Source organism: Centropristis striata, chromosome 8, assembly GCF_030273125.1.
Source record: "Centropristis striata isolate RG_2023a ecotype Rhode Island chromosome 8, C.striata_1.0, whole genome shotgun sequence".
NCBI classification, from domain to species: domain Eukaryota; kingdom Metazoa; phylum Chordata; class Actinopteri; order Perciformes; family Serranidae; genus Centropristis; species Centropristis striata.
In genome coordinates, this window is record NC_081524.1 from 1,806,840 (window position 1) to 1,832,262 (window position 25,423).

The window sequence follows — 25,423 nt, forward strand, 5'->3', positions numbered from 1 at the left end:
GGCATCTAATCCTGTGGCTTTAAAACCATCAAGCCTTTGGAGCTTCTCCAGAACCAGTGCCTCAGACACTTTTCCGAAAAAGAAGCTCCTGGGCTGAACCCCTAACTGGGAGTAATAGTCCCGCACATGACTTTCCCCATATTGCCGAGTCTGGCCAGGTAGCTTTCCAACCAACTCTCTGGCAACAGATGAAAAATATTCATTAAAGCCAGCCGCAACTATCCCCTTATCTGAAGTAATTGTATTACCAAGATCTAGAGTGATGTTGGAGTTTTTGGTTTTCATCCTTTTACTATGATCAAGCTGCTTGAGGGACTTCCATAGCTTTCTTGAGTCATTTCTATATTCTGCTATTTTCTCATTAAAGTATGCCTTTTTAGTATGAACCACTAATCTGTTGACTTCATTGCTTGCCTTTTTATACTCAGCCCAACTTTGCTTATCCTTCTGTGCCCTGAATTTATCATATTTCTTATTTCTTGACCGTATTGTCTCAAGGATTTCATCATTTACCCAAGGTTCTGTCCTCTGTTTTATTCTAATTTCTTTATATGGGGCTATATTATCAACCACTTCTAAAAATATGCGTTTAAATGAGTACCATGCTTCATTCACATCTTTACATTGCAATACATTAGACCAATCCATTTGTTTCAAAATTTCATTGAATGTTTCTTTGTTATACTTTTTCATCGACCGTATTCTAATTGAAGAATGACAATTAAGCACTGCTTTCTTGGACTTTTCTAGTACAGAAAACTATAATTAATAACCCCGCTCTGTGTTATTTTAGACACATGTAGGTTCATTAATCAGCTGTTTTAAACTAAACGACCGACAGAAATTCATCAATGCTTTATACGCGGACACATCGTGTTTCTGAATATCAGTGTTAAAATCTCCCATCAAAATAACTTCAGATTTCATCAAGTCCAACCTCTTTGTGCAAAGTTCCTCTAAAAGTTCATAAAACTGGGTTTGATCAGGCGGCCTGTGTGATGATCCCCTCCCCCTCTGTGTGTTGTGGCACTCTGGATTTCTCTTCCTGTGTAGGAGGAGCCACAGGACAGGCCACTCCTCCAGTCTGCAGAGGCTGGAGGAGCACATCTGACTCCACTCTCAATTACTGAGGTTACATAGAGGAGCTGAGGCCTCAGTTCTCTCTCTCTCTCTTCTCCTCCACAGCCTCCACCTTGGTTTGTTGAGTTGGTCTGGTTATGTTGGTTTTGTTTGGTTGGTTGGTTGCTTTGGCTTATACACCTGCATTTCATCACGTCGCATGCATGCACACACCTCACCACTGATTTACTGACTCACATAATTAAGTTTCTTTGTGTTGCTTTTGCTAAATAAAATAAACATTACTTTATTATAACTTCAAAACATGTGTGGTCTCCTTGTTTGTCATGATCTATGAGCTGGTTCATGACACCTGTAACAAGCACCGATTAGTATGGGCTTACTCTTCGGTAGCAAAATATCCAGCCAGACCGCTTCAATCTGATCGCTATACAAGTCCGTTCTGTGATTAAAACCAATGTCCGCTCTCACATAAATGCACACCCCTCCACCTCTGCGGTTTCGATCTCTCCTAACAATCAAATAGTTCTCTAATTGAATTTCAGCATCCTTAACGGAGTCATCCAGCCATGTTTCAGTGAAACAAAAGATTCCAACCTTTCTGCTTTTACTTAGGTGCCGAATCTCGGTGATTTTCGGTAGAAGGCTTCTGATGTTGAGATGAAGCAGGTGTAGTCCTCGCATAACCAGGAAAGAATCCACGTTCGGCCCCTCACTGCCGGTGCTCTCCGGCTCCTCCAAGAGTGACTGGCCTACGAGTACGGGGGCCCGAAGATCCAATCTGGCCTGCTGAGTTTTGCGTTGCCTGATGCCATCTCTCCTCGACGGATCTCCGCTGCATCTCTCGGCGTCTCCACGCGCACTTCCTCTCCCTGCGGCGACCATGGAGAAAAGCCGGCTCCCGACGTTTGGGTGATTCGTGCAGACCATTTCACCTGCTATGGGCCTTTTTGAGATCGTAGTTCTTGGCATCGGACCTGGGCATTGATGTATATCCCCAGATAGTAACAGGCAGATGCAAATTATCAATTTTCCGCCGTTTACTTGCCGTTTGTCGCTGTTCTTATTGTTGCGCCTGGCTGGATACCAGCATGGATAGAGGAATGTGTCCATGAGGATTTTCTTTCCGTACCCAAACTGTTTATTAAGTAAAGGTTTGTTTGTATTGTCACAAACATTTTGTAACTGCCTTTCAAACCTGATTTTGGGTCCAGTGTCTAAAAATACTTTTATAAACATGTATGCTAAAAACACCACAAGCACACCCGACTTGCCTGCTGCCATCTTGCCATCTGGGATAAATGCAAGTTTGTGTTGATTCATTTAAAATGTATATTTATTTATCCATAAATTATGAAGTGGGCTTATTTGGATAGGCTTAAAGGATTCATTATGTGCCCATTAAGCCCATGCCAGACAGATTTCCTTACATTAAAAATGTGGAACAAATTGGACTGTGGACTGTTTTATTTAATCTGTATTGGTCTTATTTAAATTATGGCACTGTTATTAGTAAAAATGTCTTTAGACAATGTCTCTACGATTGCTAGAAGAGACAACTCTGTTATGACAGGTGTATTGTTCAGGCCTAAGGACGACCAATATCACATGCAAAGTTATTTGGATGTACATTTCTGCAAAAAACTACACGTTGCACAAGCCCCGACAGGCAGGAAAAGAGGGAGGGAGGGAAAAGAAGGAAAGGGTTTTCAATTGTATGATTTTTATAAATCTTTTATGTTTAAGCTGAACAACAACAAAAACTATGACATCATCAGACAGGTGTACAGTCTTACCTTGTGCAGTGCTGGTCTCACTGGCTGACTGCAGTCCAGTTCTGGGTCTTTTTCCACACTGGGGACAGGAGGAGTCTCCTGGTGAAGCAGACTGGTCCCAGTATGAGGTGATGCACCGTCTGCAGAACCAGTGTCCACAGCTGGTAGAGACCGGATCCTTCAGGACGTCCTGACACAAAGCACAGCAGGACGGCTGCTCCTCCTCACAACCATGACTCCTCTTCCTCTCTCTGTAGAGATGAACACATTATTTATTACATTTACTGCGTTTCTTTCCTGTACTGTGCTGAGTTTAGTTAACACTATTGAGATTTATTACTGTACTAATGTATATCTTTACTGTTCTGTCCTGTGCTTATATAACTATAATGAACAGGGTAGAGTATATATTATCAGATAACATTACAAACAGAATCATCTTCAGTTTACAGTAGAAACAGTCTCTTACTTTGTGTCTGAGGGTCCAGGTTCATTACTGAAGTCTAGAGGACGTCCTTTACTACGGTCACTCATCTTCAGGTCTGAGAGGTAAACCAGTAACACTGGAAACACACAGTACAGTTAAAAAAGCAGAGTTTATATTAGTTTCATCAAAATCATGTGTATTTTCTAGTTCTCATAATGATCAACTTTTTTTTTTTTTTAAAGATTTTTTTTTGTGGTATTTTTCATGCTTTTATTGACAGATAGAAAGGGGAAGACATGCGGCAAAGGGAGCTCAGGTCGGATTCGAACCCCGCTCCGCCGCAGCAAGGACTCAGCCTTAGTGGTAAGCGCTCTACCAGTGTGAGCCACCAGGCTAGTGAGCCACCGGGACGCCCCGTAATGATCAACTTTAACTGTTTTATACCCAAAAAATAAGTCAGACTTCACACTGTGTCTGTTCTCCATTTTGTCTCTGGGTGTGTCACACATTAAGTGGCTCAGAAACCAGGAAATGAAAAGAGTAAACAATCTCAAGCAACACCTTGGAGAATGTTTCTGACGTAAAGTACAGACTAAACAAATGAACAGGAAAAAATCAGCAGATTAATCAATAATTAGAGTAAACTCGACACGCAACTCTAGCAGGAACACTCACCCAGCCTCAGACAGGTTTCCTCCTTCTGCTCCGAGTGTAAAATGGAGACTGGTAATACAACTTCTTACTTGCACTTATGTGATTACCTCCTGTTTGCTCCTCCTCCTGTCTGATCAGCTCTCTTGTCTCTTGTCCAAGAATGTGTCGGGTGGAGTCAGAGAGTTATGACACAATGCTGTAAAAGGTCTAACACATTACCCAGTTGAATAATTAACCCTCACATACTGTCCTGGTCAATTAGACCCATTTTGACATTTGACAGCAGTAAAAAATAATCTTTTAGCCTGAAATTTGATGACTTTTCCATTGTTCCACTGCAGTTGCCCAGGTCCCCACAGAGACAGACACCTGCTGGTCTTTGAAGGCTCTCTGAAATATTAATTAATGGCTATTTATACATTCTAAATAGACTTGTAGTTCAAAATCCAGTATAGACACTTATGAGGACATTGTTACTGTGACGACACGCCATATGAACAGTATGTGAGGGTTAAGAATATTATATTTTACTTTACATGATCATGATCATAGACTGTATAAATAATAAGTTGTGCGCTGTCAAATTTTACGTTCCCAAATATTTTACAGCTTGTGAGCCTTAATAACCAACTCAGTTATTTCTGCCGGTGAGTTAATAAATGTGAAGTTTTCCACAGTATGTAGACATCTATCTGTTTGAATAAACAACACGTCGCCCGAGTACAAGCCGAATAAAACACAGAGTCATAACAACATTAATTCATTGTCTATACTCATCAATACCAGGTCACACATATTTCCCAGTGTCAACATGAAATATTTTTAACAAACTACAGCTGGCGGGACACACAGACTATATTTTACAAGCATTCCACTTACCTTGCAGTTTTTGTTTGTTTAGGCAGCAAAAGAACCTTGGTCTTGAGTTGTATTATCCACGGACAGCTAAATATTGACGTGAAATACATTTGAAATGAAATGAGTGAAGTGAAAGCAGTCTCCTTTTGAGGCCAATGACATCGTGTTTAAAAATGTGCTTGAAAACAGGCGCGCGTGTGCTGCGAACGTAGAACAGGACGGATAATAAGCAGCCTTGAGATGTCCCGCCCACCGGACAAAATGTGATCATCCACTCAGACAGTTACTCTGTCAGCCAGTCACACTCCAAAAAGACATGACAGCCAAAAAAATAATCAATGTCCAGTTGAGACTTTAACAACAGCAACACATCTACCTGATACCATGCAGAGAAGCAGCAGCAGCAGCAGAACAATCCCTGGATCTCACTGAAGAAACCAGCGTCCAGCAGAAGAATCGACGAGTCACGGCACCAAAGTGACCTTCTCTGTACTGCTTCGGCTGCTATTCCACACATTCACAGCAGTCAAGATGGACGGAGCATTTCAATGGGTTTATTCTGCAACAACATGGGACACACATGACCACAGCTGTTCAGAAGGGAATAAAGTCGGTCAGATGTCTGATCACACTCCAACCACAGCATAAGATTGTTTGCTACTGAGAGACTGTCTTATTACAGTGATCATATATGGGTATAGTTTGATTTGAAAAAGATTCAGGGTGGCCATGTACTCTCTTTACAACTTAAAACATGTATTACAAAAGCAAATGATATGTGGAAATTAATCCAAAATGAGGAGTAGATATTGAAGTTTTTCTTGCACCTCGAAGCACGAAGCACATCAGGACGGTACTTGATTTCTTGCCATGTTCGCTGCAGCAGAGCCTCATCAATGGTCACAATGGCATCAGTGATCTTCTGCTTTAGCTCAGTGATGTCCCATATCTTTGTTGAATACACAATATCTTTAACATAACCCCACAGAAAGAAGTCCAGGAGAGTGATATCTGGTGAAGGAGGTGGCCAGGGAATCAGCCCATCCCTTCCAACCCACCGGCCCATTTTTATAGGGGTTCATTTACCACGACCTACAGTCATGGAAAAAATTATTAGACCATCCTATTTCTTCAATTTCTTGTTCATTTTAATGCCTGGTACAATTAAAGTTACATTTGTTTGGACAAATATAATAATAACAACAAAAACAGCTGATAGGAGTTTAATTTAAGAGCTGATATCTAGACATTTTCCATGGTTTTATTGATAATAATCAAAATCATTATCAAGTAATTGGTATCAAATATCAATTTTTTTTTCCATGACTGTATTTCATCAACAGGGTACCTGAAATACACAAATACAATGTGATTAAAAACTCTGATAACCACTGAGTACATACAACAAATATGATTAATATATCCCATCAATTGCCTTTGTAATATTTTTTTTAATTGTAAAGAGGCTTTATGGACACCCTGTACATTTAAATAGAATATGAAATAAATTAACAATGATAAAAATTATAGAAATAAAACATTTCTTTGTGAAGTGAGTAACAGTAAAAAAAAAAAAAAAAAAAGTATTAAAAAAGTATACACATTCTAAAACTCCTATTTGCATCTATAGGACCAAATGAAGGCTTTGCTGCTGTAGCAGACGGCTTTCTGCTCTCACACTCTGCGTTGTGTTGTGTAGGAAGAAGTGAGACGTAGTTGAGTATCTGTGGGGTTTATTCTTCACAGGAAAAACGGAAAAACACAGGCGTTACACACAGGAGCCACACAGCCACTCTCCACCTCCACTTTGAGCACACAGCTCTTTCACCATTCACAATCAATGCTACAACCTATAATATACTATAAATAATATGACAATGCATAAACTCTCTTACACACATCTCTCACAGTCTAAAAAAATAAATCATTTCACCCACATATCACATTTTTTATAGTGCGAAAATATTAAGAACATGAACTAAATTAAACAACTGGCGTTACACACAGGAGCCACACAGCCACTCTCCACCCTCTACAAGAAAAATAACATTAAAATTCACATAAACCTACACATGACACATGAGTTAATGCAATTTCAAATCAGCATAAAAGAGAGAGAAACAAACAAAAAAACAAAACGATTCAACCAGCATAAGGTTGAGTTATCTAACTCTAAATACATAACTCGAGTTAAAGTTCAATTTATAAATTGTAAGTTAAATGGAGGCTTGACCAACAGGTTCATAAGCTTGTTACATAAAAGTATTTATCAGCGTTTTGTGGTTTTGAACGGAAAAAAGTAAAGATACATAGAAAGAAGGAGAGAGCTTCATTTCATGACTCACCCACTTTGAGCACACACAGCTCTTGGACGCTAGGTGGTGCAACGCCAAAACAATTCCCCAGAGGAACAAAAGGAAGCATTGATAATCACCATAGGAACTTTTTTACAGGCAGAAAATAATTGTTTTGTTTCTTTAAATGAGGATAATCCAAAACAAACTTTGGTGTCAGAATAAACAGAACAATTTCTTAGTAGAGTAACAAACACAGACAAAATATGTCATGTAGCACTTTGTTTTGATCGGACAAACTAAAAATATGAGAAAAATTATTATTAACACAAAAAAAGGCTGCTATTTCATCTTTCTCAGCTGTTTTTTCTGATTGTTACATCTGCCAGCTGCCTCAGCTTCATCTTCTCTGTCCATCAGTGAAGTGCCTCCATCTAGTGGCTGAAACCAAGAACAACTCTGACTCATTTCTCCCTTCTTCCCCTCCTCTTCTCCTTCATCTGAGATTATCAACACATCGTCTTTAAAGTGTGTGAATCCAGACTAAATACCTGTTTCAGCTCTCAGTTGAGCCCCTGTCTCTCGAGGAGAGCTCTTAATAATGTTACAGCTGCACATTAATGTACATGGGGTCACAATCACATTACACTCATGGAGGGAATGTTGAGTTTACAAACTGAAAAGGTTATGAGGAAGATATTACAGACCCAACTGGTTTGAACCCAGTAGAAGATTGACAACCATTGTTGGAGCATGAGCTAAAACAGCCAGGAACTTCAAACACAAGAACTGGTCTGACTGGACCTGCTTGATGTGCCATACAGCTTCCTGAGTGGGAACTTTAACTGTGTTCAGTTTGAAAGCAAATAAAAATATAAAAATGTTTAAAGTCAATGAAAACATGATTAGTAAGAATCCACCCGAGTTGTTTAACACAAAGACCCTGAAAAGGTCTAAATTCTTTATCTTCTTTTGATTCCACTGGCTTTTTGACATTGTGTGTTGACAAAGATACTATGTATAATCATCTGACATTTAGACAAAAAACTTTAAAATGTGCAGAAAATCTTTAAAACACAAAGGGGATCGTTCTCGGAGTGGTCTTTAGAGAAGGATCAGTAGCTACTTACTTGAGGCTTTTACATTTATCAAGAACCAAAGGATCATAAACTGTCTGGTTCTGTCTTTTCATTGGCTTTAAACTCCACTTGACCAGCCACAGTCATATAAAAAGGCTTCTTTGTGTGAATAACAGCAGAACATTTCTCTGTTTTAGTACATGGTTGAAGACACGGTCGATGAAGAGAATTGTGTTGCTGCTCAACAGTCATCCAATGTCGTCCAAGTTTGATCGCTTTCAAAAAACTTCTCATTTGAATATGACAAGCTCTGGAAACACTCAGCTGTACCAGAGATTCATCACCACAGTTTCTTCTCTTCTGCTTCAGCTCAACTTCAGCACTCTGGAAAGACGTGGATCCACCTCACGGAGAGCAGCGATCAGAACTGAACTGGCTTCAGCTCCCTTTCTTCGCACCGTGTCGATCACGTCTCGTGCTTTGTCTGTGTTTGTTATGTTTGTTTGTCTGATTGACTGCATTTCACCATCAGTTATCACGTGACGCTCAAGAAGTTTATCCAGAAGCTGCTTCAGAACAGGTTCAGTCACTCTGTGAATGAACTCTATCCGAACTGAGAACAGCTTCTCGTCAGCTGGAACTCTGTCCTCTGCTGGGACTCTGTCCTCTGATGGGACATTTGTCTGTCTAACTTCCCCTATTGGACCTGGAAGATAACCGGAGAAATGAATCTTGTGTTATATAACCATTTATACTGTCTTTATATCCCTCAACATTATTTTGTATTTTTGTTCAGTTAATGAAGCAATAATGTGCTGAACTGTGGCTGCAGGAGGAAGAAGTCTGTACCTGTCAGGGACACTCGACGTTCCCAGACTACGTTCCCCTCTTGGTCCTGGACCATCAGAGTCACTTTCTTTGTGTTTGTAGTCAGAAAAACTTCAAATGTTGGATGGAAGTTTGGTCCACAACTCGACTCAAATGGTGCAAACTGAAAACACAAACAAGTCATTTTTTAAAAGCTTTTGTAAAAATGTTTATCTGGTACTTCCCTGACTGTGAATCTACACGCAGCAGAAACTGTATTCAGGATCATTCTGTTGAATCAAGTGACTTGACTCACCTGCGGCTGTATATGGAAGCCCTCAGGTTCACAGTGGACACTGTAACTTTGACCAAAGCTCAGATGACACTTGGAGGAGATCCTGATGATATTTGCACCTTCTTGTTGGACGGCAACCTTCAGTAACGGAATATTTCATTAGTTTAGTTCCTGCTGAGATAGTCATGTCAATTTTATCCATAGAGCACATTCACAAAGAACACGCTGACTGACTGCTTTGACTACAAAGAGAACAAACAATCTAATATCTACAATAATAAAAGGTTAAAGGAAAAAAATTCTTCATGAAATCTTCATCCTCATCATTTCAATTTGAAGCACTTAATTCTAACCACAAAACAAAAAGGTCCAATGAGACTAACAAAATTATTACATCTTTGTGGAAACAGCTGTTACTAAAACCATCAGTTCAGACTGATGGTGAGAACATATATGACCGACAGCTTTACCTCTTGCACAGGGATGTTTTCCTGCAGCAGTAATACGTCGAGTATTCGATCCTCCTCATATGGAGGTCGGAGGAACAGCAGAACTTGGCCCTTTATTGGCAGTGAGATGTTCAGAAACCTTTTGACGATATCCCAGATCAGGCCGAAGACAGAGAGGTGAGGGACCTTCACAACCACATGAGTGTCTGTGATCTCCAGCGGCTCCAAGATGCTCATTCCATCATCAGTGATGTGGACGACAGACAGCAGGCCGTCAAAGAGCAACGCTGTGAAAGCAGAACAGGTTCATCTTTACCCAATTCACTTTGAACCACTGGAGTTTACAGTTAAAACACATTTGTAATTATTAACTCTGGAGTTTGCCTCTGTCCTTTATTTTATAACATGCCATCCATGTATTTACCTTCCTTTGTTTCACAGTGTGGGAGGTGAAGCTGAATGACAGCAGAGTCCTCAGAACTCTTGATATCGAACAGCAGCCCTGCAGCCTGCTTGCCAGCTGATTGGAGGAGGCTCTGATCCCATTGGACAGTCCTGTAGAGCAGCTCCGCCTCCTTAGCCATAACAAACACCAGTCCAGTCAAATCACACTGGAACACACCTGGACCAGGACACATGAACCTGTAGGACACAGAAGGGATGAATTCATATAACAAGCATCAATAGTTGGTCACATGATCTGCTTTCACTGACAGCTGTTCATGAGCAGCGCAGGGAAACAGATTGAGGTGTACAGCATGATAACACCCAGGGGACCAACCCAACAATCCAAAACTTATTCAGACCTAGAGTTTGTTTCATCTATTGTGATTTATGGAATATTTTATGCAATTGTTGCGTTTGTCCCGAAATAAGTCTTCCTCTTTGTTTGTTTTTTCTTCTACATGATGGAGCACCAGCTGTTTCTATTGACTGTTATTTTATTGTGTTTATGACGGTTCTGTTCAATTCAAAACTGGCCCTGCCCAGGTTCAGCCAGTGGCCGAATGGCCCACTCCTACTTCGAGAAAGCAACTTCAAAGTTTTATTGGGTTTGCCAATTTTTACCGCAGGTTTATCTGTGACTGTAGTGGAGCTGCTACAGCGTTAACTAAGTTAACATCTGCCAAAAACTCCCTTTGTGTGGTCACCTTCCGCTGAGGCTGCATTTGTCAAGTTGAAGTGTTTGTTTTCCTCTGCCCCTATTTTATCTCCTCCTGATCCTGCAGCTGAGTTTGTGGTGTAGGTAGACACCTTGGACTCTGGTCGGGGCAGAACTTGTCTTACATTCGCTCCACTCGCAGGTTCATGTCGTGCCAGTCTCGTGGGCCCTGTTCTTTAATCAACTATGCATTCACCTACTGGCCAGGCTCCAGGAATGTCAAACCAGAGGCCCTGTCATGTCAGTTCACACCTCTGGTTGAGGAGTCATCTGAGGAAACCATCCTGCCATCTTCCTGTTTGGTGAGAGCAACAAGATGGGACATTACAAGGGTGGTCCAGGAGGCCTAAGAGGATGATCTGTCTCCCGAGGGTGGTCCAATGACCGGATTTTTGTGCCTCTGCCTGATAGATCTCCCATGCTCCAGTGGGGCCATGCTTTCAAGACAGCATGCTATCCAGGTTTTCATCTGAACCTGGCTCTCCTCCAACAACACTTACACTAAGGACTACGTCTCCACCTGCTCCACCTACGGCCGCAGTAAGGCACCTCACCGTGCTTCTTTACCCGTGATCTTACCCACCTCCTCACCTGCATCGACCACTCTCTATGTATACTGGCTTAGCTACTTGGTTCCTCTGTCAGCTTGTTATGCTGTTTTAGTTCAAGACACCTGAACCCCAAATCACTAGTAATGTTCAGGCCAGCACCTTGTTTAGTAGCTTGCTGCAATCAGCGTGGGAGTGAATGAGAGGGGAAATATATGAGGCTTTATGAATGCAGCCATGGTGTCCATAATTCCACCTGTTCACTCTCTGGTGTTGAGCTGGGTGCAAAGCCTTTAGCCTCCATGTCTGACCTGTGAGTCTGTTTGTCCACGTCTGTACTGTTTGTTGACGAGCTCTCCACAGACAACAGACTCTTGTTGAGAATCACAACTTGATGAACCATGAAAGAAGTGTGAGTAGTATTTTGTTATTTTATTGGATTACCTGTATGAAGCTCCAGATGTGAGTTCAGGTGAGAAGGATGATGGAGCCTGGAGTTAAGAAAGACACAAATATAGTTGTTTTAACAGAAATTAGGTTCAAATCAAGTTCAAATAGTCAAGTTTGTTAGGCACAAAATAATCAAATTTTATATAAATATACTTCACACTGTGAAACTGCTCTTCTCTCACCTTTATGTCATGCTCAGGCAGGTTTGTTTTCACATCCAGTTTGTCATCAAAGTCATCTGATGGAGAGAAGTTAAAGAGAAGAACAATAATGTAAACTGGATTGAGCTGAGAGAAACTTCAGCAGACACAATTCTTGAATATTTTCCACAACAAATAATTTTATTTTTGTATAAGGACGTTTCATGGATGGGTTCATGTTTAAATCAGATTTTAATGTGCAGTAGTTTGATGAATGTGGGACACTACTCACTTTGTTTTGGTTTCTCAGCTCTGATCAGCATGTCATTGATCCTGTAGAGATAAACACAATCCCAAAAGTTATGGATCAAGTTTAAAGAATTGTTCGTTCTTTGAGTCAGCCAGCTTCAGAGTCCTGAGACGAGCCGACTGATCTCACACTTTACATCACATTAATATTCTGAGCCTGCATTAGAGGAATTAACTCATCATTAGTCTAGATCCAAAACATCACAGGAAAACAATGACTGTTAAATCACATGTCTGTTAAAAGTTGCAGCTGACTGAACTGTTGCTTGGCTTTGCATCATCAGCTTGCATTTTATAGTTTGTGGAAGAAGGAAGAAAATAAAAAGAAGATAAAGAAAAGGAGAAACTGCACTCCATGAGTAAAATCACTGTTTTTTTTTCACTAGAAGGTGGAAGTGGAGGGAAACCTCAATGTGAGTTACACATTAACCTCCATGTGTTTATTACAACACTGTTGAACCAGCATGAACTGATTCAGTCCTCTTACTGACCTCAGAGTCTCCAGTCTGCAGTTTGGATCCTTCACATAATCAGAGAGCAACTTCACTCCTGAATCCTGCAGCTCTTTGTCTCTCAGCTGCAGCTCTCTCAGATGGGAGGGGTTGGACTTCAGAACTGAGGCCAGAGAAGCACAGCTGACCTCTGACAAACTGCAGCGCCACAATCTGAAACATTTGTAATTTTTCAAGTTAAATGCATCAATCTTGTGCACTTTGAGAGCCAAATGTGAGCAAACACCTCACACAACATTTTTCAGTCAGGAGCCACTGAACTTAATTATTGCTTGTTTTAATGAGTTTGCCTACCTGATTGTAAACATGTACAGACATGTTGTAAAAAAAAAAGAATAAGGCTTCTTGTGTGTTCTATTCAAGGCATCATATTTTCTTCTTGTTAATTCTGTTAACACATCCATGTGCTCTTATTTTGAAAGCTACATGTGTTTAGCAACAGGAAATAATTTATACGGATATGCTTGTTGTTTACCATGATGTCCCTGAACTTGTCCATGGCACTCTCAGAAATAAAGAAGACATTGTGATGTACAGCACAATGTAGCCAGCTGAACTTGAGTGAGCAGTCAGCGCTTATGGAAAGCTCTGACTTTACTCACCTTAAGCCCGGTGTTGAAGTTTGCTGTAGATGCAGCTCGATAAATTCAGTGTGGATTTAAGTGTGTGAATGCTTGCACTACTCTTGGAGGAGAAGGAAGAGATGGGGGGTCGGGGGATTTGACTGACTGACTGACTGACTGACGGGGTGACAGACACTGCTAAAGGCAACGGCAACACAACGCAAAATAACTTTATATTATGAAATGTGTAAATATACTTTCACAAGACTATGACATGACAGAGTGGACCTTAATGGGAAACACTGGGATATTGTCAGGCAAGTTGCAACTAAAATAATATATAGAATCCTCACTCGGACTAAGAAAGTGGATCACAACAGTCCAGTTCTGAGGTCCTTGCACTGTCTGAGGAGTGATTTTTAAATACTTGTTTGTTCATAAAGCACTGAATGGTTTAGGGCCAAAATACATTTTCGATCTTCTGATGAAAAGAAACAACTCTAGTTTATGAACATTATCAATTTAAAACAATATTAGTTCTGTTTCTGAAAAGAAACTAAGTTCAAGTAAAATTAAAATAGTAACAAAAGAAAATGTACAGCTTTATGGATAGAAGTTCATTAATGTTTTAACATAAATTAGGTCAAAAATAAGATGTACAGCAGTAACAGAGTCAGTGAACTGACCTCAGAGTCTCCAGTCTGCAGTGTGGACTCTCCAGGAAATCACACAGCAGCTTCACTCCTGAATCCTGCAGCTCGTTGTAACTCAGCTGCAACTTTCTCAGACAGGAGGGGTTGGACTTCAGAGCTGAGGCCAGAGAAACACAGCTGATCTCTGACAAACTGCAGTTCAACAATCTGAATAAAGAATAAATGATGAAGATAAAAATCAATTTATTATTCAATCAGATCTGTTCAGATTTTAAATGTGCAACATAATAATGTTATGTTCTAATCAAAGAGCTTTTCCCTAAAATTAGTAGAATAACTTAATTCTGCTTTTGTCAATCATCATAAAATCAGCCTTCTATATTATTATTTGTTAGCCTGGCTAACACCAGACTAATCTCAAATGAGATCTAGTCTGGAAACCAGCCATTCATTTCTCCGTAGAGGAGGTGTGGTTTACGATCCTCCGGAGCCGTTTATTGGGCGCTTAGAATGTCTATCAAAAGCGTCTGTAGGTAGCTCTTAGCCAATTGTTTCAGTTATACCAGATGACGTATGTAGAGCGACAGAAATTGATGTTTGTTGTGTGTGCGAGATCACCGGCGTTATGGTAGCGGGGCTATTAGCGCCGCTAGCGGCTAATAGCCCCGCTTCCGTAACGCCGGTGATCTCGCTACGAGCCGGGGGACAGCGGAGCCGCCGAGAGACCTTTCGCCTTTCAACTTTCGCTCTAAACTATTTAAAACACCATCTACAGCTAAAGAGAGTTTTGTGTCTGCTGCAGCCATGTTGGATCCATAAGAAAACTACAAAACTACAAGCTTCCAAGTGCCGAGTAGTACGCGTCACCATCTTGCCGTCCCTCCCCGCTCTGTGGTTGGATCCCTAAAACAGGGCTAAGAAACCTCCCTGGTTGCCAGACTGCCTGGAGGTTGGGTATACCCAGGCTAATTATTTATGACAAAATAAACATTTAATTAATGAATCTACAGAAAAATTACTACTTTAGAAAGTAAACGTTGTCAGTTTCAAACTTTAGGTTAGAAGGTCTTCTTTACACAGATGTGACCGTTTAGCAGCTATGATTTAATAAGCAGACAGTTTCTTTGTGAAACAGTCATCATTTTGTGACTACAGACCAACTTTAGCACAGGACAAATAAAAGCATAACAACATGGACATTAACAACATAATGATGGGAGTAATGTTTGTATATAAATCAGATTCAAGTGTGACTTAAACATATAAGATGTACAGCAGTAACCGAGTCAGTTAAATTACCTCATTGTCTCCAGTCTGCAGTGTGGACTCTCCAGAAAATCACACAGCTGCTTCACTCCTGAATCCTGCAGATTGTTGTCACCCAGGTCCAGCTCTCTCAGATGGGAGGGGTTCGACTTCAGAGCTGAGGCCAGAGAAGCACAGCTGATCTCTGACAAACTGCACCCCCTCAATCTAAATAGAGAATAAAATATGTAGATAAAAAAGAATCATTATCCAATTAGATCTGTTCAGGTTTTAAATGTCTAGCTCAACATTATTATGTTCTAATTAAAGAGATTAGTAGAATATGTTTGTCATTCTGATTTTTCAAATCATCATAATATCAGCCTTCTATTTTATTAATTGTAACGAAAAAAACAAACATTGACACTAAAGAAATATGATTACTTTAGAAAGTAAACATTGTCAGTGTAGAACATTTAGATCTTCTGTACACAGATGTGACCATTTAGCAGCTATAATCAACAGTTGACATTTTCAACAGGTTCTTTAAAAAACTGTCGTCTTTTGTGACTACAGATTTAGCATCAGACAGATGAAAGAATAACAAAAAAGACATTAACAACTTTAATGGTGGAAGTTATGTTTGTATATAAATCAGGTTCACTTGTTAAAAAAGAAAAAAAGAAAAAGAAAGAAGTGACCTGACCTTAGAGTCTCCAGTCTGCAGTGTGGACTCTCCAGAAATTCACACAGCAGCTTCACTCCTGAATCCTGCAGCTCGTTGAAACTCAGCTCCAGCTCTCTAAGATGGGAGGGGTTGGACTTCAGAGCTGAGACCAGAGAAGCACAGCTGATCTCTGACAAACTGCAGCCCCACAATCTGAACAAAAATTAAATAAAAGATAAAAATCAATTTATTATCCAATCAGATCTGTTCAGGTTTTAAATGAGCTTTTCCCTAAAATGAGCAGATTGACTTTCATTCTGTTATTGTGGATCATCAGATCTTCATCATTCATATCCCCTCACACACTCTTCAGCCTCATCAGTACTAATATCATCTTCACTGACTGATTAACCATAATTTGAGTCAGTGAAAGCTGAAGACGGTCCTGTCAAACATTTACTTTCTCTATTTTTTAATATTCAGCCACCTGGAAAGAGAAAAAATTCTGAAAATGTACTAACCAAAAATGTGTAACCTCAGTCAAGGATCAGAATTGAAAATATAAACACACACAAAACTACACTGTTGCAGTCAATGAACTGACCTCAGAGTCTCCAGTTTACAGTTGGGATTCTGAAGTCCATCACACTGTTGCTTCACTCCTGAATCCTCCAGGTTGTTGAGACTGAGGTCCAGCTCTCTCAGATGGGAGGGGTTGGACTTCAGAGCTGAGGCCACAACTTCACAGTGAGTCGTTGAGAGTCCACAGCCAGAAAGCCTGTCATGACACATATATTGGAAAGAATGTAACTATGAGAGAACCTACATCCTTTTGGACTCAAACTTTACCCATGGGACTTACTCATGGGTTGTCCCTGACACGATCCCTGGTTGTGTTGTATGAACTCTCATATGTAAATCGCTTAGGATAGAAGCGTTTGGTAAATTACATTGTAGAATTACAGCATTAGTTAGCCTAGATGCAGAAAAGGCTTTCAACTGTGTTAATTTGACATTTGTGTGCTGGGTATTTGAAAGACTGGTTTTTCAAGAGCAGGCAATACGGCGCATTTTTGCCAATAACCTACAGCCAGGATAAAAATTAACCATGACTTAACTGACTACAAAAGGGGACTCGACAGGGATGCTGCCTGGCAGTTTTTATTGAACCTCTGGCACAAATGATCAGACAGAGCAACAAATTGACAGGTATTCACATAGCAGATGATGTACTTGTGCTTCTTCAGTACACAGACAGAACCTTTCCTAATTTTTTGGCGATCCCTAGAAGAAATCTGTCAGTACTGGGGTTAAACTACTGTTTTAACAAAAAAACAATAGGAAAATACAAAATTAACTAGAAGGCAAAAACAACTAAATATCTGGATGTGGTAATAGCAAAGAAAGTTGTCACAGTGTTGACATTAATAACAATATTCAGGGGGCGTCCCGGTGGCTCACACTGGTAGAGCGCGTACCATCAAGGCTTAGTCCTTGCTGCGGCGGACCCGGGTTTGAATCTGGCCTGAGGTCCCTTTGCCGCATGTCCTCCCCTCTGTCTCCCCCTTTCTATCTATCACTTTCAATAAAGCATGAAAAATGCCAAAAAAAATTATCTTTAAAAAAATAAATAAATAACAATATTCAGAAAGATATCAGACAGTGGTCGGCCTTAAATATGGACTTTGGCACACAAATTGAGGTTACTCAAATGAATGTGTTGCCGAGACTCTTATTCCTGTTCCAATCTATTCTGATCTCAGAAACAGAGTTTGGGATTTGCGAAAACTGGATACAGATTTATCTGAGATGGCAAGAGGCCAAGGGTGAAGTATAAAACACTTTAACTTAATAATGAGGATGGAGGTCTATCTTTGCACAACTTAGTTGAGGGCCTATTTTTTTCTGCTCAGGAGAGATTCTTAATATGTGTATCATTTCCTTGTAACTGTAAAAAAAATAAAAATAAACAAACACTGATTATCTTATGCAAATTTGTAAAAGAATACAACATGGAAGAATATCTTACATTATTAGCCTGGCCTGCCCTGGACCAAATTACAGATTATTATAAAAAAGGATAAAACTAGAACGGGAACAATACAGAACATATCAAAGAAAAGTGGGAAAAATACTAGACACAAAAATATTACAGGAGGAATGGTGTTCAATGTGGGAAACAGCACTCAACCACATGCTCAAAAAGGTTGAGAGAATTTGGCTCACATTAAAAGCCAATTTTTCCAGTCACAAGAGCAGTATGGGAGACTGTGTGGAGACATGGGGGTAGATCCCACCCACATCTTTTGGACGTGTCCTAAAATCCAAACATTTTGGAGAAACATATGTTTGGCTCTGAGAAAGATTTTGGAATACGTAACACCTATGGATGTCAAGGTCTTGTATCTTGGTGCAGTTAGAGACGATGTGTTTAATAAAAATGACTGGTATCTAAGGGTGTGTGCATATCATGATATTGGCAACATCCCAACTACTTGACGTAGTGGCGTAAGGATTTCCCATTAATTACCTAGACTGTGGCGGCCCGCCATGTGCTCATGTCTCATGTGCTGCACTACCGTCACATTTCAAGCTACTGAAAGTTTATTTACACTATTCATTAAATTAAGCTTTTTTCCATTGTGTCTCTGCTCAGCAGAGTGTCTGTCACCTGTCAGTCAGTCAAAACCCAGACCCACCTCTCCATCCTCCTCCGAGACATGCGTGTGCATTCACACACATGCACTAAATATACCGAGCTGCCCAGCCCACTGTGCTTCAAAACAAGCACCTACCTATCTGTAATGTATCAGTCCCATCCCCACATCATCTCTCTGTGTGCATCTGCGTTCGCACGAGCCAAACTAATTGCTATCAACCTGTCCGGGCCGTCAGATCCAAACACACTGCTGCATTATGCCGTTCTTTAGCCGCGAGCTAAGATTAGCTAACAATTAAAGTTGTTTTAATCACAAAAAGCTACTATTATTTCCTGTCGCAAAACAAATGCAGCTTTCAAAATAAGAGCACACAATCCACCACAGAATTTACAAAAACAGACAAAATAAGATGCCTTAAATTAAACATACAAGAACCTTTATTCTCCTTTACAATAAATAATTAAAATAGACAATTATTAAGATCAGTGTATATGATGGAATAGTGGCATCAGAATGTGTGAGAGGCACCAAATTTGGGCTTTTATGAAAAAAAATACACCAAGGGGAAATGCCCCCGGACCTCCCTTGCCAGCTGTTTTACAACACTGTCTGGCTACTCCATGTCCTAGTGGAAAGCCCTGTTGACTGTGAAAAATGTTATGTGAGGTGTTTGCTCACATTCAGCTCTCAAAGTGGACGAGATTGATCACATTGTATGATAAGATGTACACATTTTCCCCCCTGGGGGCCCCCCGTACCCTCTAGATGGTTATTTTCATCATTTGCTAATACTCAAGACTCAAGAGTATTTTTTTGTATTTGGCAACTGTTGAGATTTGCAACACTTTACACTTAGATTTATGATTGATTTTTATTTTGTTGTACGATTTTTATTTATTTATACAGACTAAAAAATTATTTTCAATATATTTTTCAGTATTTGTTAATATTGTCAAGAATACTGGCCATATTGGCCACCTCTACTGGTATCTATGTAAAATACTGTTTATTGCCAGTAAGAAAGTGATTACAAAAAACTGGCACAAACCTGGGCCTTCAAGTTTCAAACAGTGGGTGGACAAAGTCAAGGAGATCTGTGTACTGGAAAGGATGACCTTTTCTTTGAGACCTAGAGGAGCCTCTTTGTCAGAAAATGCAAGAAATGGACTGTTTATATTAGCGAAGAAGTGGACACTATCTCACTGTAAATATAAATGGACAATGATGGACATTGGACGTGTAGAATCATGATTATTCAACTGGTGAGCCTCCACATGGTGTGTTTCTGTTTTGGTTGTGTTCTGCCTAAAATGTGAAAACCCTCTCAATAAAGAGTAGGAAAAAAAACAATTAGAGTTGAGAAATCCCTTTTTGGTAGTGTGCTGTCAGAGAGAACTGTAAAATCTACAACTTATGCAGATTGAACAGAGAGTTTAAAAAAGGAAAAAGTTCGTATATTTTTCAACTTTGTTTAAAGGCTCCAGCTGGTGTCCAATGTGCACCAAATCTTGTGAGGGCCTTAGTAGTTTGGCAAAACAAAGTACTGGCACACGTTACATGTTAATCAGACAGAATAATGTGAAGATGACATAATTTCCCTTGAATGAGTATGCTTCTTCTTCATGCCTTTTGCTTTTCTCTGAAATATCAAAATTAACTTTAACAGGATTGGATTGTCAATCGGCTTTAACAGCTGTTTGTGTCTGCAGATAGAGCCATGCACTAATTATAATAAAGGGCTTTCTATCTGAAGCCAGTTACCTGTTCAACAAACACCTGCACATGCACATATTCTTCTTCTCTGGCTATGTAAGGAGGCGGTCGCTCTTTTCTTTCCTCTCTCCCTCTGTGTGTTTTCCCGCTTCGCTCCTCTTGTCAGCAGCAAGTGGTAGCGTAGCTAGTTGGTAGATTAGGCTTTGGCCAAATCCGGTCGGAAGCAAGGCTAAAACATCCTTTTTCGTGGTGAAACAGGAGTGTAAAGTCAAACATTGTTCTTCTTTCAAAATAAACTTTGGCTCTAAACTATCTAGAACACTGTCTACAGCTAGATCCAAAGAGAGCTTCGTGCAGCCATGTTGGATCTGTATGAAAACTACAAAACTACAAGCTTCCGTCTGTTGAGTAGTACGCGTCATCGTCTTGCCGTCCATCCCCGTTCTGTGATTGGATCCCTAAAACGGCCATAGACACCAGACTCTCTGCAGGTTCGAAATGAAATTGAGCACGCAAGGCAGTATGGGTATACCCAGGCTACATGTTTGGTGTCACTCGAGACTGAAATGTTTTTGGACCTGGATTCATTTGGGAGATATTTTAAATTTCAAAATAATGTCTCCCAACTTTTTTATAAACAACAAGAAAAATCTGAGCGATTTCTAGAAGTTTCCCACTACTGACTAAACTACTTATCTGTTCTGATTTATCAAGTTAATCACATCTGGACTTACCGAGCCTTTCTGCAGTTCCTCACAGCTGGAATCAGTCTCAGTCGCCCCTGGAAAGATGTGTTGTACTTCTCCAGGTCAAACTCATCCAGAACGTCCTCTGACATCTGCAGCATGTCAGCCAGAGCTGAGCAGTGGATCTCAGAGAGTTTCTTCTCTGATCTGTTCTCTGACTTCAGGGACTCTTGGATCTCCTGATGTACTGAGAGGTCGTTCACCTCCGTCAGACAGTGGAAGATGTTGATGCTTCTGTCAGGAGAGATCTCATCAGTGTTCATCTTCTTCAGGTTATTAATGGCTCTCTGGATGATTTCTGGACTGTTGTCTGTCTGACCCAGCAGGCCTCCTACCAGTCTCTGGTTGGACTCCAGAGAGAGGCCGTGGAGGAAGCGGACAAACAGGTCCAGGTGGCCATTTTTACTTTCTAGGGATTTCTCCATGGCTCTCGTCAAGAAGTCATCCAGGGATGGGCCTTTCCCCAGGACTCTCCTTTTGATCTTCTTCAGGTATGAGGGACCTTTGTCATCACAGCTGTCATTGTCCCAGTCGTTCCCAAAGAAAGCCCTCAGTACCTCTGTGTTCCTGGTGGTGTAACAGTGGAACAGGTAGACTGCAGCCAGAAATTCCTGAATGCTCAGATGAACGAAGCAGTAGACTGTTTTCTGGAACATCACACTCTCTCTTTTGAAGATCTCTGTACAAACTCCTGAGTACACCGAGGCCTCTGTGACATCGAGACCACAGCGCTCCAGGTCTTCTTGGTAGAACATGATGTTTCCTTCCTGCAGCTGTTCAAACGCCAGCCTCCCCAGCTTCAGAAGAACTTCTCTGTCAGCCTCCATCAGCTCCTGTGGACTCGTCTCATGTCCCTCAGCATACTTCTGCTTCTTCTTCTTGGTCTGAACCAGCAGGAAGTGTGAGTACAGGTCAGTCAGGGTCTTGGGCAGCTCTCCTCTCTGCTGTGTAGTCAACATGTGGTCCAGAACTGTAGCAGTGATCCAGCAGAAGACTGGGATCCGACACATGATGTGGAGGCTCCTGGATGTCTGGATGTGTGAGATGATTCTGCTGGAGCGCTCTTCATCACTGACCCTCCTCCTGAAGTACTCCTCCTTCTGGGCGTCAGTGAAGCCTCGTACTTCTGTCACCCTGTCGACACATGCAAGAGGGATCTGATTGGCTGCTGCAGGTCTGGAAGTTATCCAGACGAGAGCAGAGGGAAGCAGATTCCCCTCGATGAGGTTTGTCAGCAGCACATTGACTGATGACTTCTGTGTGACATCAGACACAACCTCCTTGTTGGTGAAATCCAGTGAAAGTCTGCTTTCATCCAGGCCGTCAAAGATGAACAGAAGTTTACAGACGGCGAGCTTCTCTGCTGTGACCTTCTGTAATGTTGGATGGAAAACATGGAGCAGCTCCAGAAGACTGTACTGCTCATCTCTGATCAAGTTCAGCTCCCTGAACGAAAGCAGAACCACCACACTGACATCCTGGTTCTCCAAACCCTCTGCCCAGTCCAGACTGAACTTCTGCACCAAGATGGTTTTTCCAACGCCAGCGATGCCGTTCGTCAGAACCACTCTGATGTGTCCCTGTTGTTCAGGTAAGGCTTCCGAGATGTCGTGTGCCTGTTGGAAAGGTGAGGATTTAAAGGTTTCCTGGCACTTGATTGTAGTGTCATGCTGTCCCTCTATGATGTCAGTTAAGCCTTTATAGATGCCGTGTCTCTGTTCAAAGATGTCAACGTGTCTCGGTTGTTCAGGTGAGTCTTCCGAGTTGTCGTGTCCCTGTTTTTCAGAGTTGCCTTGTCTCTGTTGGTCAGGTAAGGCTTTAAAGATGTCCTGGCACCTGATTGGAGCGTCGTGGACGGTCTTCTTCTTGGAAGCTGTCTCCAGCTGCCTCACCTCATGTTGGGTATTAACCTCTTCACTCTGTCCCTCTGTGATGTCGAGCTCAGTGTAGATCCTGTTGAGGAGGGTTTCACTTCCTGTTCCATCACTTCCTTCAGTCACATGTTCACATCTCCTCTTCAGACTGATCTTATGTTCATCTAAAACTTCCTGCAGACCACCAGCTGCTGAAAGAGAAGGAAAGGGTTTTTAACTTAATGATCTTTATTAAAATATTTTATGTTCACGCTAAAGAAAATCAGCTGTACAGGTGTACAGTCTTATTACTGAAACCTTGAGGATATTCTTTACTCCAGTCACTCTTCATAGAGGGACAGCTGGAGACTGGAGACTTTGATCTCAGTCTGTGGGAACAACACGTTTTACACACATCATTAGTACTAGTAAAGACCTGTAGGTCACATTAACCTGACACAGTCGATATATGCATGTCTGTACTGTGTTTCTTTACAGTAATCTCCTGCTTTTATTTTCCTTAACTTCCTCTAACTAACTGCACTTCTATTCTGTCCTCCACTGTATTTCTTTCCTGTGTTTCTTTACGGTTATCTACAGCTCATGTAATTATACACAATAGCTCAATAACTCAATAGCAGAGTAGAATATCAGATCAAAACAGAATCATCTTCAGTTTACAGTAGAAACAGTCTCTTACTTTGTGTCTGAGGGTCCAGGTTCATGACTGAAGAATGGAGGATCATCTTTATTCCAGTCACTCTTCACCTCTTCTTCTAAATCATTCATCTTCCCAAGTGAGAGAGAGAACATTAAAAACACACACATTCACAGTATAATGACGTTTATTTTACGTTAGTTTTATTAAAACTATGTGTATTTTCTGCTTATCTTATGGTAAACTTTGACTGTTCTAACAAATGAGTCAGACTGTGCAGCTCTCGTTTTGACTGCTGGAATGTCTCATGTTCAGTAGCTGCGACTGCTCAGAAAACAGGAGAAGACGTCACATTTGAGTCCAAGAAACTTATGTTTTTTATCAAGAAGGTGTTTTTTCTCACACACAATATCAGAGACTAAGCAAGTAGTAAGAAAAATACTAATACAAATACTCACCCTGTCTCCCTCTTTGTGGTGTGTCCAGTGTAAAATGGAGTCTCATAGCAGAGCTCTCTCAAAAACTTTGTACTTTTCTACACATAGAAACAAAACGAGCACAACCAAGCTGAAAAAAGAGGAAAAATCAGCATTTTACCCTCATGTTCATAAAATTAGGCACACTACAGATAAAATAATCCACATATATATGTATTATTTTATCTATATTATTCATATGTATAAAGCATAAATGCACGACAGCATGCAGTGTTTTCATACACCTTAGAAACTCTGTAGATGGTAAACCATAATGCAATAGTGGAATAAGTAAAGATTAATGCAATAGATTACATTACATACATGAAATATGTGCATATGACAGCAGAGGCAGAAAGAGTTCAAGAATATTGGAGTTGAAGAAAAGAACTGTGACTTTACAGAGACTTACGAGCGATCCGGTCAGCAGAGCGAACTGAGCCAGCTCCCTGACCAATCAGCGCCTGTATCTGGGTCACGTGCGTTTGTTATGGCCACGCCCCTTAAGGAGACTTAAAGTGAGCAGATTATTAGTCATATTATTATATCTAAATATCGGTAATAATTACATTTAATTGTATTTATTTATTAACACCTTTTTAAATCACAAATTGTATTAAGTTGCTACAAAAAACATTTAGTGTTGATAGTTTTGCTCTCAAAGCATAATAAAGACGAAAAATAACCTCATATATAATTTACTACATAGCCTGTATGATCACAATACTGTACAATATTTATATACTCTCATATTTACTACAGCTGGCACTTTGACTGTGTGGTATTGGTACTTCTACTGAAGTAAAGGATGTGAATACTTCCTCCACTGCTCTGCACTATATACATATTATTTCATCTTCACATTGTACAAACAGAACCAGACAGTTTCAGGTTTTACTTGTTTATTTTCTGTAAAATAATGTGAAGGTACAGTCTCTTTAAAAATCTCTCCTGTTAGCTGCAGAAGCACCTTGGGGTTTGAAAACATGTTCATATGTACAACACACTCAACATTCCCTGGTTATTTATTACAAGGTTCAAATAAAAATCTGAAGACAACAAAAAGTCACTTTATTATTCAAATACAAAGCAGAAAAAGACGCAGAACGCTCATTTTATTCTCCGGAGCCTAAAAACATAAAAAACTAACCATAACATTAATAATAATAATAATAATAATATGAGAGCAATTAATATCATACATCAATAAAAAATGTGAAAAAATATGAAATATGGCCTTTCACTGATCCCTAGTCTCACATACACACACACTACATCGCTGGTCAACAGCTCCCCCTACTGGCAGAGTCTGGAACTGCATGTTAACTCACAACAGGTTTATTGCATAAC

General features: G+C 40.5%; 1 protein-coding gene across 2 annotated transcripts; it reads right to left on the reverse strand.

Annotated features, from left to right (window-relative positions):
- Window positions 1-6,510: 6,510 nt before the first annotated feature.
- Window positions 6,511-24,452, reverse strand: LOC131976325 (NACHT, LRR and PYD domains-containing protein 12-like). 2 transcript variants are annotated; one of them, XM_059339306.1, is made up of 18 exons: window positions 24,398-24,452; window positions 24,056-24,164; window positions 23,640-23,728; window positions 23,258-23,328; window positions 21,075-23,151; window positions 16,572-16,745; window positions 16,007-16,180; window positions 15,355-15,528; window positions 14,089-14,262; window positions 12,819-12,992; window positions 12,311-12,351; window positions 12,061-12,116; window positions 11,873-11,919; window positions 10,143-10,360; window positions 9,740-10,005; window positions 9,291-9,407; window positions 9,017-9,158; window positions 6,511-8,873 (listed from the first exon to the last, which is right to left on the reverse strand). In XM_059339306.1, exons 3-18 carry the CDS (start codon window positions 23,726-23,728, stop codon window positions 8,533-8,535), a joined length of 4,335 nt encoding a protein of 1,444 aa, XP_059195289.1. In that variant the 5' UTR covers window positions 24,056-24,164; window positions 24,398-24,452; the 3' UTR covers window positions 6,511-8,532. The 2 variants fall into 2 exon arrangements, with proteins under 2 accessions (XP_059195289.1, XP_059195288.1); XM_059339305.1 differs by lacking the exon at window positions 24,398-24,452 and having other exon boundaries at window positions 21,075-23,148; window positions 23,640-24,222.
- Between the last annotated feature and the right edge of the window lie 971 nt (window positions 24,453-25,423).

What these genes read in the sequence shown, in the direction of transcription:
- LOC131976325 (XM_059339305.1), bottom strand. Translation starts at nt 23,767, where the DNA reads ATGTGTGTGTTTTTAATGTTCTCTCTCTCACTTGGGAAGATGAATGAT. An exon ending in TGCAGACTGGAGACTCTAAG is followed by an intron (nt 15,529 to 16,006) that starts GTCAGGTCACTT and finishes TTCTCTATTTAG; the next exon opens with ATTGAGGGGGTGCAGTTTGT. An exon ending in ACATCTGGAGCTTCATACAG is followed by an intron (nt 10,361 to 11,872) that starts GTAATCCAATAA and finishes TGTGTCCTACAG; the next exon opens with GTTCATGTGTCCTGGTCCAG.